At 34.2% G+C, this 12,867-nt stretch overlaps 1 protein-coding gene across 3 annotated transcripts; it reads left to right on the top strand.

Annotated features, from left to right (window-relative positions):
* Positions 1 to 124: 124 nt before the first annotated feature.
* On the top strand, positions 125 to 12,180 carry morc3b (MORC family CW-type zinc finger 3b). Of its 3 annotated transcripts, XM_051108854.1 has the most exons (17): positions 125 to 384; positions 863 to 935; positions 1,280 to 1,412; positions 2,085 to 2,309; positions 2,456 to 2,593; positions 3,246 to 3,360; positions 4,266 to 4,394; positions 4,478 to 4,597; positions 4,681 to 4,778; positions 4,872 to 4,979; positions 6,489 to 6,611; positions 6,918 to 6,992; positions 7,073 to 7,115; positions 7,291 to 7,357; positions 7,916 to 7,985; positions 9,186 to 9,711; positions 11,466 to 12,180. In XM_051108854.1, exons 1-17 carry the CDS (start codon positions 349 to 351, stop codon positions 11,718 to 11,720), a joined length of 2,334 nt encoding a protein of 777 aa, XP_050964811.1. In that variant the 5' UTR covers positions 125 to 348; the 3' UTR covers positions 11,721 to 12,180. The 3 variants fall into 3 exon arrangements, with proteins under 3 accessions (XP_050964811.1, XP_050964808.1, XP_050964817.1); XM_051108851.1 differs by having other exon boundaries at positions 125 to 935; XM_051108860.1 differs by having other exon boundaries at positions 125 to 935; positions 9,186 to 9,724; positions 11,466 to 11,657.
* Positions 12,181 to 12,867: the final 687 nt, after the last annotated feature.

Raw genomic sequence — 12,867 nt, 5'->3', positions numbered from 1 at the left:
TAATACATTTGATGCATATGTCCACAGTTTGGAAGAGTCCACTGAATATCCAGCATCCTTGCTTTGTCTGTAGTACAGTATATACACTAGCATGTAAAGCACCTGCTTAAATAAAAGCAGCATTTCCAAGACGTAAATAAAGATGTGTTCGGTTACACATTCGTACCAGCATTTATCGCTCACAACAATATGTGAGGAACTCCTTTAGAAGTCTCAGCGGGTGCATAGCTGGAGTGTGAGAGAAGGGTGTGCGCTATATCTGGACGCAGACAGCAAGCGGTCCTCAGTAAGTTAACAAACCCCTCTCTGCAGCTTTCTTCAAAATCTAACACAGGTCTTCTAGCAAAAATGGCAAATGGAAAACGTGGCATTCCTCTGAGCACAGTAAGTAAAATGCATTTATCAGTTTTGTTGTTGTTTATTATGTTCTCCTATGTTCTTTCTGTTATTTCTTGGATTCCAAAAGGTGAAAGAATGCAATAGTTTTAAGCTTGTATTTTTTATATTTTTGTTTTTGCATTTTTAATTGTAATTTTATTGTTAAAAATGTCTTTTTTTTTAAATAATCATCTATAATATTCTACCTCAAAATCAAATTCTATGACAATAAATATACATTATTTACAAATAGTAACACACTGAAAAAATTTGGTGACTCAGAAATTGCTAGTAAGTTTCACAAATAATTGCAAAGAAATGTTTTTTTTTTTTTTACTTTGAAAAATCAGTGTAGTAATTGCAAGATGCAAGTTAAAATAAATAATTTGCAAAATGCATGCAACAACATACTGCTTTCGAATGTATATATATATATTTTTTTTTTTCACATTTTTCCAATCAGCATCCTATTTTCTTTATGCAGATCAGTCCAAAATTTCTTCACGCTAATTCCACAAGTCACACCTGGCCATTCAGTGCTATAGCTGAGCTGATTGGTGAGTTCATTAAATTCCTCCTATGTTGACTTGCACTACCAGTCAAAAGTTTTTGAACAGTAAGATTTTTAATGTTTTTTAAATAGTAAAAATATTTCAAGCTTTAACTGTTTTTGTTGTACTTTAGATCAAATAAATGCAGGCTTAGTGAGCAGAAGAGACTTTTAAAAAACATTAAAAATCTTACTGTTCAAAAACTTTTGACCGGTAGTGTTTAGACAAGTTTAAACTTAGTGTTTTACTCAAAGCCTTTTCATTATGCTTGTGTCATATTTCAAAACAACGCATTAGCTGTCCCAGTTACGAAATATTCTTTAGTTTGTGAACTGTGACTTGTGTTGCAGATAATGCTTATGACCCAGATGTTCATGCCAGACAGATCTGGATAGACTGGACACGCATCAGAGGACTGGACTGCCTCTCGTTTATGGATAACGGGGAGGGTTTGACCAGAGCCAGACTACATAAGATGCTCAGGTACAAAGCACTACAGCCCGTCCATTCACTTAAGCTAATTTATTATTCATTTTAAGTACAGCAAGTAAAAAGTCTGTGAAATGGACTTGTAATTACTGGTTGCTATAATTGTGACAGAATTAAGAAGTCTTATTCAGTTAATTCAAGGGATTCACAGTGGTCTTATGTCATTAGCACTAAAAGCCTATAACATTAAACCAACACTGGCTGCTGGGGCCCACTGCCAGAATAATTAAGGACACCTAATTGGCTTCTTGTAATCACTATACTTATCATGCTGTGAATGAATACAGCTACTTATTAGCGTAAACTTTTGAGCAGGTGATCTGTTAAGTAATCTCTTTATGAAAGTATGATCAGATGTGGGATATACTGCTATAGATGTACCATTCTAAATTTTTTAAAGGGGTAGTTATGTGATCAAACAGTAAAAAGAAAAAAATGAAATTTATTCCTGTGATGCAAAGCTGAATTTTCAGCATCATTACTCCAGTCATCAGTGTCACGTGATCCTTCAGAAACCTGTCTAATTTGCTGATTTTATGCTTAATAAAAAGTCACTTTTGATCAATTTAATGCATCTTTGATGAAAAGAATTAATATTTACTGATTCCAAAGTCTTTAAATGCTAATATATATGCATGTTAACACATTTTTCTGATGGTTTTTAAGCTTTGGTTTCAGCGAGAAGAAAGCAGCGAAATTTCACATTCCAGTTGGTGTGTACGGCAATGGTTTTAAGTCAGGGTCCATGCGTCTGGGAAAAGATGCCATTGTTTTTACGAAGACAAGAGACACCATGAGTGTGGGACTCCTGTCCCAGTCTTACCTTGAGGCCATCGGAGCACAGCGAGTCTTGGTGCCCATGATCACATTTAGACGCGATGGACATAACCAGTAATCTTCTACAGCTTTGTTTTCAGTTTTATTAAAGCTAGTTCAAAGATCCTAAATGACTTGTAATTAGTATTTTAAATGCATTTATATACATGTATTTCTCAAACTTTGACATAAACTGAATTCTTGACCTTTGACCTCACCAGCGTGGAGGATGGAGCCAGTCTGAGAGCGATCCTCAAACACTCGCTCTTCAACTCAGAGAAAGAGCTGTTTGCAGAGCTCCGCGCCATCAGCGCCGCCGGACCCACAGGAACACGCATCATCATCTGGAACCTTCGCACGTAAGCTCCGCTGGATACTTGCAGAAATGGATGCATGAGTAAATAGATCAAATGACTGATGGCTGGGATGATCTGATGTACAACTATGGTTCAAAAGGTTTGGGATCAAAAAGCCTGTTGGTAAGAAAAGCTGTTCATAATTTAAAGTGGAAGTGAAGCAGTCAGTCAAGTTTACATTATTTAGTAAAATGATTTCCACTTTAATTAAAAAATATATAACAAACACAATTAAAGCAACCATTTTAAAGAAAAAAGGATGTTTTGTTATAGCTTTTGGAGCAAGGGCACCACCATCTTGCAATACCACGGAGTGTGTAACGATTTTTATTCTGCCATGGAATAAAAAATATAAAAAGTAATTGTGACTTTGTTTCTCACAATTATGAACTTTTTCTGCAATTCTGAGTTTATATCTCACAGTCTGTACCTTTTTCTTGCAATTCTGAGAAAAACAGAATTGTGAGATGTAAACTCTATATTTATATTCTACTCTATATTTATTCTACTATTATATCACAATAATAGTGAGTTTATAACTACAGTAGATGTACACCAAAAATTTTGAGAAGAAAATCTGAATTATGAGGCATAAACGCACAACTGTGAGGAAAAAAGTTGTGAATTTATACTGTAAATTGTTTTTTTTTTTCAGGACCACAAATGGCGAGACTGAATTTGACTTTGACACCGATAAATATGACATTCTGATTAGGGCGAACATCTGTGACAAGAGCAACATGACCCCTGAAAGTGAATATTCCTTACGGGTGAGCATCTTACAAGAATGTGGAATGCATTTATATATGTTATATGCAATAATAGTAGAAATATACATTATTGTGTCTTTGTTTTTATGAAAAGAGGCAAATACGGTTGAGGTCAAAAGTTTACATACACCTTGCAGAATCTGCAAAATGTTAATTATTTTACCAAATGCATGTTATTTTTTATTTAGTACTGACCTAAATAAGATATTTTACATAAAAGACATTTACATGTAGTCCACAAGAGAAAATATCAGAGATTTAGAGACTCACATGCAACTAAGAAGGTCCAAACACTCACTGATGCTCCAGAAGGAAACACAATGCATTAAGAGCCAGGGGTGTAAACTTTTGAACAGAATAAAGGTGTGTACATTTTTTTTTTTCTAATTTTGCCTAAATATCATATTTTTCTTGTTTAGTACTGACCTTCAGAAGCTACAAAAGATACTTGCATGTTTGAACCTTCTGTAATATTTGAGTCCCTCAGTTGTCCTTATTGTGAAAAGATGGATCTCAAAATCATGCAGTCATTGTTGGAAAGGGTTCAAATACACAAAAATGCTGAAAAACCAAAGAATTTGTGGGACCTGAAAGATTTTTCTGGAGAACAGCAGGCAGTTTAACTGTTAAGGACAAACAAGGAACTCACGAACAACTATCACTAAACAAAAACACACAGCTTTCATGTGAAATATCTTATTCAGGTCAGTACTAAATAAAAAATCAATTGCATTTTGTATGATCGGTCCTATTTTGGTAAAATAATTAACATTTTGCAGATTCTGCAAGGTGTATGTAAACTTTTGACCTCAACTGTATGTTGAAATGAGGGGAAGGGATGAAAAATAAGGCCTTTTTGTGATGGGTTACAAGGAAAGTTGTTTCTTAATGTTTTTATAATGTAGGCATACTGCAGCATCTTATACCTGAAGCCTCACATGCAGATCATTATTCGAGGGCAAAGAGTGAAGAGTCAGCTGATATCCAAAAGTCTGGCTCTTATTGCACAGGACAACTACAGACCTTCATTCCTTGTATCCTTATAAAATATATTGTTTTTTGGAGTGCACACACATAACATCATTACCGTCTCAGCATTTCTTAACTCAGGGCTCAGAACAAGCGTGTACGCATCACTTTCGGATACAACACCAAAAGCAAAGAGCATTATGGGATTATGATGTACCATAAAAACAGGCTAATAAAGCCATATGTGAAAGTGAGCTGCCAATGTAAGGTAATCAGAAACGATTGCATGTTTCTTTTGCTTCCTCTACCCATTAATTCACTACTAAAAGCCATGGTTTGCGTTCATAACAGACTGAAAGAAAAGGTGTGGGCGTTATTGGTGTTATAGAGTGCAATTTCCTTCAGCCCACTCACAACAAACAAGACTTTGATGACACCGATAAATACAGGTGCGCTCAACAAATGCTGTTTATCACTGTGCTGGTATTTACCCCTAATGATGCCCTTGGGTTACTTTAATGGAAAGGCACTATTTTGTACAGGAAGATCATGCACAACCTCAGCATAAAGCTGGAGGAGTATTGGAACGAAATCCGCTACAAACGAAAGAAAGAGGACCCCAAGTGCACAGTAGCAATAGAGGATGTGTTGTGAGTATTTCTGTCCATAACTTGTCATTAAATAAATAAAAAGTCTGTCATTATTAATTCACCCTTATATTGTTCCAGTCCCATATGAAACACGTGTCCGCATAGAACACAAAATCAGTGCTGTTACTGTTAACTAAAACTATTCACTATTCAAATCATTCACAGTAATTGAAACAAAGCTTAATTATAATAAAATATAAATATTAGAGAAAAAAAATTAACTTTATGAAAATGAAAAATGTTGCTATAGAAACTAGCTGAAATAAATATATACTGTACACTACCAGTCAAAAGTTTTTGAACAGTAAGATTTTTAATGTTTTTTACAGAAGTCTCTTCTGCTCACCAAGCCTGCATTTATTTGATCCAAAGTACAGCAAAAACAGAAAAATTTTGAAATATTTTTACTATTTAAAATAACTGTTTTCTATTTGAATATATTTTAAAATGTAATTTATTCCTGTGATCTCAAAGCTGAATTTTTGGCATCATTACTCCAGTCATGTGATACTTCAGAAATCGTTCTAATATTCTGATTTGCTGTTTAAAAAACATTTATTATTATTATGTTAGAAAAACAGCTGAGTAGAATTTCTTTCAGGTTTCTTTGATGAATAGAAAGTTCAGAAGAACAGCATTTATCTGAAATAGAAATCTTTTGTAACATTATATGTCTTTAAAATCACTTTTAATCAATTTAAAATAAATAAAAATGTTAAGAAAATATAAATAAAAAAATAAAAAATATAAATAAAGTTCATTTCTATAATTTCTTAATTTTTATAAGTATATTATAATTATAATTGTATATTATAATTCCCAAGTTTTTGAATGGTATAGTGTATAATGTTACAAAAGCTTTTTATTTCAGATAAACGCTTTTTATTCATTAAAGAATCCTGATCACAGGAAAAAATTACATTTTAAAATATATTAAAATAGAAAACTGTTATTTTAAATAGTAAAAATATTTCAAAATATTTTTTACTGTTACTGTTTTCGCTGTACTTTGGATCAAATAAATGCAGGCTTGGTGAGCAGAAGAGACTTATTTAAAAAAAAAACTTAAAAAAATCTTTCTGCTACTATATATAATAAGACAAAAAACACATAACAGAATGATTAATGCTTAAACTAAAATTAAAATGAAAAAATGGTATTAATAATTGCACAAAAAAGCCATTTTGCAAAATGTCACTCCTTGAATGAGCGCTGGAGTTTTTAAGATATCAAAAAAATATCAAATCATTAATGGTTTTGCGAACCACATCAGCTGATTCATTCATAAAAATGATACTTTTATGGTGCTTTTGTGTGCTTTCTGAAGTTTGAACACTTCAGTCAGCATCCATTGTAAACATTCTTCACAATTTTTCTTTTTGTTGTTCGTTGGATGACATAAAGTCTTGGTTTTGGAAAAATATGAGGGTGAATAAGTGCTGACAGAGTTTTCACTGTCTCTTCACTATCTCTTTAATATTTCCTAATCTTACCTTTGTCTTCTGAAAGGAAAGTTCCAGATCAAGTGTGGGTTCAGTGTGACAGCTGCCTGAAGTGGAGGAGGCTTCCAGATGCCATCACTGAGCTGCCGGATAAATGGTTCTGCAGCATGAACTACGACCCGCAGTTCAGGTGACGGCAAACAAAATAGTTACGCAATGATATCATGAGTAAAAAAGGGAAGGGTTTGAATGGGTCTGAGATATCTGAGAAGATGTATGAAGGTTAAAGGAACCCAAAGGAAGCCAATTATTTGAGCTCAACAGATGGGAAGGAGTAACTGCCATTACTTCTATAGTAGGTCATTAGATTCGGTATTTTCAGTTCAGCCCCCCACGATTTGAAGTTCTGTTTTGTTAAGCCTGCTGTACCTCCTTTCTGGATTCTAAACATGCTTATTTTTAGTTTTATTGTGACCTTACTTTGAGCTCCACACAGGAGCTGCTTGGTAGAGGAAGAACTAGAAGATGAAGAGGAAGATCAGAAGCCGTACCCCAAACCCTTTAAACGCCAGTACGTTATGTCACTGTTACCTGACATTATTAAGAAAACTAAAACCGTTATCATATTTGTCACATACTGTATTTATTCAGGAGGAGAAATACCAAGAGTCTGTCTGAGGAGAACGTTCCAGATGTAAGAACATTTACAACCTACTCAACTTGAGAATCAAGTAGCTAATGCTAATGAATCAGCTGACTGATTCTCTCATTAGGTGCATTTGTAAAAGTGTTTCCATTTAATGTTTTTACATTTAATAAGCTGATTATTCATCAAAAAGTGATATCAGAAACTTGTGTTCTCCTTTCAGAGCACACAGACTCCGGTGGTAACAACCACTCAGGCACCCAGACATCCACCAGCCTCTGTTATGTCTGGTAAAGATGCAATGCCACATAAAAGCCATGCTAAAATAGCTTTGACCCGCCTTACCGGGTGGTTCAAGGGTCTCTGATGTGGCTTTTGGTTGTGTTAATGAAATGCCTCATTAGAGACCCCTTAAATTTTGGCTTTTGTTGACAATGAGTTTTTTCTCAGTTGTGGAGAATCAACACTGAAGGTCACATTTTGAAAAAAGACAAATTTTGAGCATGTAATAGTGTTTCCTGCATTTGGGATAAGTATGTGGAAATATATTTATTGCCTCTGTGCACATAAACATGTGCACATGCACATTTTTACTGTTTTTTTTATAACTTAAAGGGACAGTTCACCGAAAAATGAAAATTCTGTCATTAATTACTCACCCTTATGTTGTTCCAAACACATAAGAGCTTCATCTTCAGAACACAAATTAAGATATTTATGATACTTAATTTGTGTTATGAAGATGAACAAAGGCCTTAAAGGTTTGGAATGACATGAGGGTGAGCAATTAATGACAGAATTTTCATTTTTGAGTGAACTGTCCCTTTAAGTATTTATTTTGTGTTTAGGACGGTCTTTAGCTGAGAGGTCCCCGTTGCCGCTCATTAACCTGACTGCTCTCTCCAACTCTCTAAGAAGGTAGGAATTATATGGAGTTCAGGTCAAAAGTTTACAATCTGCAAAATGTTAATTAATTTATGAAAATAAGAGGGATCATACAAAATGCAGGGTTTCATTAGTACTGACCTGAATAAGGTATTTCACATAAAAGACGTTTACATATAGTCCACAAGAGAAAATAATAGTTGAATTTATAAAAATGACCACGTTCAAAAGTTTACATACACTTGATTCTTAATACTGTATTGTTACCTTTTTTTTTGTTTGTTTAGTGAGAGTTGTTCATGAGTTTGTTGTTTGTCATGAACAGTTAAACTGCCTGCTGTTCTTCAGAAAAATTCTCACAGGTCTCACAAATTCTTAGGAGTTTTCAACATTTTTGTGTATTTGAACCCTTTCCAAAAATTACAGAAGGTTCAAATGCTCACTGATGCTTCAGAAGGAAATGCAATGCATTAAGAGCCAGGGGATGAAAACTTTTGGAATTTGAAGATCAGGATAAATGTAACTTATTTTGTCTTCTGGGAAACATGTAAGTATCTTCTGAAAAGCAGTACTAAATGAAAAAAATATAATATTTAAACAAAATGTACACATCTTCATTCTGTTCAAAAGTTTACACCCCCAGCTTTTAATGTGTCATTTTTCCTTCTGGAGCATCAGTGAGCGTTTGAACCTTCTGTAATAGTTGCATATGAGTCCCTCAGTTGTCCTCAGTGTGAAAAGATGGATCTCAAGATCATACAGTCATTGTTGGAAAGGGTTCAAATACACAAAAATGCTGAAAAACCAAAAATTTGTGGGATTTTTCTGAAGAACAGCTGGCAGTTTAACTGTTCCAGACAAACAAAGGACTCATGAACAGCTATCACAAAACAAAAACAAAACAAAACAGCTGTGGATCATTCAGGTAACAACACAGTATTAAAAATCAAGTGTGTGTACACTTTTGTACAGGGTCATCAATTCAGCTATTATTTTCTCTTGTGGACTATATGTAAACGTCTTTTATGTGAAATATCTTATTCAGGTCAGTACTAAACAATAAATAACATGCATTTTGTATGATTTCTCTTATTTTGGTAAAATAATTAACATTTTGCAGATTCACATTTTGCAGGTGTATATAAACTTTTGACCTCTTACATATTTCTATAGTAAACATGTTTCATATAATATTTATAAACATTAGTTTATGTTTTATTTCTTTATTTCTAGAGTAAAACAAAAGTTTTCCGCCATAGAAACACAGATGGAGGTGACGCCATCTTTTCCTGTCCCCTCTCTCACCCTGCCACAAGAGCTCTGCTCTGAGACACTCTGGCCTGCTTTGAATGAGGAGAGAAAGACTCTCACTCAATTCGACACACTCGTGAGCAAAGCTGCGTGCGGCATGATGGAAGGAATTGAGTCGCATCAGGGGCCCGCCGCTGCAGAAGAGACATGTGAAAGAGATGCATCATCTGGGACAGGGAGGGAATACAACTCGGCTGCGGAGCAGATAATTGAATTGCCCCTGAAAAATGAGAAGAAAGGGGTTGTGCATCATGAAGGTCATGTTGATGATGAAGAAGGGGAGGAGGAAGAGGAATGTAACTTGGCAGAGGTGCAACAGTGGCAGGATGAGCTAATGGAGCTGATGCACGAGACGGCGGAGGAGAGAGACGCGTGCCGTCAGGAACTGGAGGTGCTTAGAGAGCACAGCGCCGCCCTGGAGGACGAAAGGATTCAGCTCATCAGCAGGGTAGGAGCCAGAGGTGATCGATATGAGCTGTGGGATGGTTGTCACTACCCTCAGCTATTAAATTATGGTAACACTTTACAATAAGGTCTCATTTGTTAAAGAGATAGTTTACCCAAAAATGAAAAATCTGTCATTAATTACTCACCCTCATGTCGTTCCAAACCCGTAAGACCTTCGTTCATCTTCAGAACATAAATTAAGATATTGTTGATGAAATCCAAGAGCTTCATGAATGTGCATCAAAGACTTAGGACGAGAAGAAATTGTTGAATAAAGTTATTTTTGTTTTCTTTGCGCATAAAATGTATTCTTTTAGCTTCATAAAATTAAGGTTGATCCACTGTCACATGGACTATTTTAATGATGTTCTTACTACCTTTCTGGGCCTTTAACATGTCAGTTGCGTTGCTGTCTATGCAGGGTCAGAAAGCTTATGAATTTCATCAAAAATATCTTAATTTGTGTTCTGAAGATGAACAAAGGTCTTACAGGTTTGGAACGACAATTTTCATTTTTAGGTGAACTATCCCTTTAACATTAGTTCATGCATTAGATAACATGAACTATGAATAATATATTATTAAAGCATTTATTAATCTTTGTTAATGTTAATTTATAAAAATACAATTATCCATTGTTTGTTCATGTTAGTTCATTAATGTGAACAGATACAATTTCATAAATTTTAAATGGTCTTTTATTATTATGTTATATTTTTAACTGTAACTAAAAAATTTTGTAATTTTCTTATGTGCTTTTGTCATTTTTTTTAAATGTTACTATTAGGTTTAATTTATTTTTATTTAGTTTTTGTGTGCTTTTTAGGTTATTGTTTACCGTTTAGGTTTAATTTTTTTTTAACGTAATTGTAGTTTTAGTTCAGTTTTAGTTTTTATTCATTAATTGAAGTGCTTCAATGTAAATTTCAATGTGTATTTCAATTAACAAAAATGTTTTAATAATTTTAGTTTTAATAAACAATAACAACCCTGGTAAATGTTGAAATATTAGAAGTACTGCTCATTGTTACCTCTTGGTAAAACATAGTCAATTCATATTAACAAATTAAAACTAAGTGTAAAATGTTACCTATATTATGTAAGTTACTTTTTATTATTTTAAAAAGGTTGCTTATTTTAGTGTTATTTATATGCTATTATATTATTTATGAATATTTTGTATTTTCTTTAAGTTTTAGTCATTTTGTTTAAGTGCTTTTGCCTTTTTACTTGTTTAAATGCTTCTATTTACATTAAATTTTTTACGTACAATAGTCAACATTTGAATGGGATCAAAAACGTTCGTTAAAGTTGTCCTAAGACAAGAATGGGTATTGTTTTGGTTTTAGGACAACTTTGATGAAAGGTTTTGATCTACTTTAAATGTTGACTACTGTATTTAATTTTTGTAGCATGTGCACACCAAAAGCGAACTGAATTATTTGCACGAGTAGATCTCATACAAAGTCAAGGACACGAATTTGTGCTGGACGACGCGATTGCTGCAAATGTGCAATATTCGTCTCAATTGTGTTTTCTGTGCAAGTTGAAAAATTTTAACTCTAGTGGGAAATTCACATAACCAGTTGTTTCGCAAGCCAATCAGCAAAGAGCTTTTTGACACATCTGGTTATATCAGAAAATGCAGGAGAGCATTTTTCGCGCAAGTGACAGAATGCTGTTCTGCAACTATGAATGTCCATTTATAAATATATTTATAGATATTGATTGTGTCTGTATCTGTGCTGTGTCTAGTTGGAGAGTGTCGAGGAGGACAAGAGCAGGCTTTCTACTCTGTGTGATCAGCTGAGGAGTCAACTGTCAGAGCTCAGGGAACACAGACAGAGAGGAACGGAAGAGAAAGACGACAGCTCTAAACTAAAGACGCTGCGTCTAAACCTGAGCCGTCTGCTGGTGTCTTTCATTCCCTCTCTTCATCTGGAGCATGTGGACTACAACAGTGATATCATAGATACCATCCTCATCCAGGTTCTAGAACACATCACTTAAAACACATTCTCTGGTTTACAATGCCAGGACTGAAATGGCTAAACATTTTGTATATACTCCTAGAATCTACTGTGTTGGCGTAAAAATGGATTTTATTGTTGTAATGTGAAATTATGACGATTTCTAATATACTATGTCATATATTTACATTTTGGTTAATACACTATTTTGTGTAAAGTATTCGGCCATGTATGAGAGCTAGGTGCATTTTGAAGGCCTCAAGCCTTGAAAAAGGCATTGCCTGTTTTTGTTTTTACTAGCATTAGCTGGGCTAGCTGATTTGAATGTAAAGGAGTTTTTCAGTGTGATTTGAACTAAAGAAACCAAAATTATGACAAAATATGTAATTTTGACAGTTTTGGACATTCTGTCTCTCCCCAATCAGATACATAGAAGCTGTATTTGCAACCAAGACACCCGCCAATGAACCGACCTGATCCAATAAAGACTTATTTTTTTCCCCATTCAGATACTAGATGTTAATTTATCATAGATTTAATGAAGTCCTTTTCCACTATGACCTCTATATATGCTTTCTTGCTCCTTCCACACATATCGGTCATCCTTCTCTACCTATCTTATTTCTGACCTCAACACATACCCATCTTGCCACTTAAACTGTCACTCTCACTATTAATCAAATCTCTTTTTAAAGACATCCTTCAATAAATACATAATAAAGGTACACGGTGAACTCAGCAGTGACCTATCGACTTACATCCATTTGCGCTGAACATAAAACCTATAGATGTGACCTAATCATTAAAAGGCCCATTTTATTTTTACCAGCACAGTCAGTTCTTCTGCCAGGGAGAGACTGAATTAAAAAATAAGTTAATACCCGGATGTATTAAAGGTCATAAGTTAATGACCTTACTCAGTCAGTGTCATATGTACTGATTTGCCAGTGCCATACTGAATGACCAGCTCTGTTCATTGTAAACTGCTGTTTGGATTTTTTTTTCTACTTTCTATTTATCAAAGAATCCTGAAAAAATGTATTTGGATAACTGTTTTCAATACTCACAATCATAGGAAATGTTTCTTGAGAACCAAATCAGCATATTAGATGCTTTCTGAAGGTAACTGAGTAATGACTGTTAAAAATTCAGCTTTGCCATCACAGGAATAAATAACAATATTGAAA

The sequence above is a fragment of the Labeo rohita genome, chromosome 1 (genome assembly GCF_022985175.1).
Source record: "Labeo rohita strain BAU-BD-2019 chromosome 1, IGBB_LRoh.1.0, whole genome shotgun sequence".
In the NCBI taxonomy this organism is placed as follows: domain Eukaryota; kingdom Metazoa; phylum Chordata; class Actinopteri; order Cypriniformes; family Cyprinidae; genus Labeo; species Labeo rohita.
The sequence above is the reverse complement of the archived record's forward strand: the minus strand, read 5'-3'. Positions and strand labels throughout refer to the sequence as shown.

What these genes read in the sequence shown, in the direction of transcription:
- morc3b (XM_051108851.1), top strand. Translation starts at nt 776, where the DNA reads ATGCAACAACATACTGCTTTCGAATGTATATATATATATTTTTTTTTT. An exon ending in AGACGCGATGGACATAACCA is followed by an intron (nt 2,310 to 2,455) that starts GTAATCTTCTAC and finishes TGACCTCACCAG; the next exon opens with CGTGGAGGATGGAGCCAGTC. An exon ending in AAAGTGAATATTCCTTACGG is followed by an intron (nt 3,361 to 4,265) that starts GTGAGCATCTTA and finishes TTTATAATGTAG; the next exon opens with GCATACTGCAGCATCTTATA.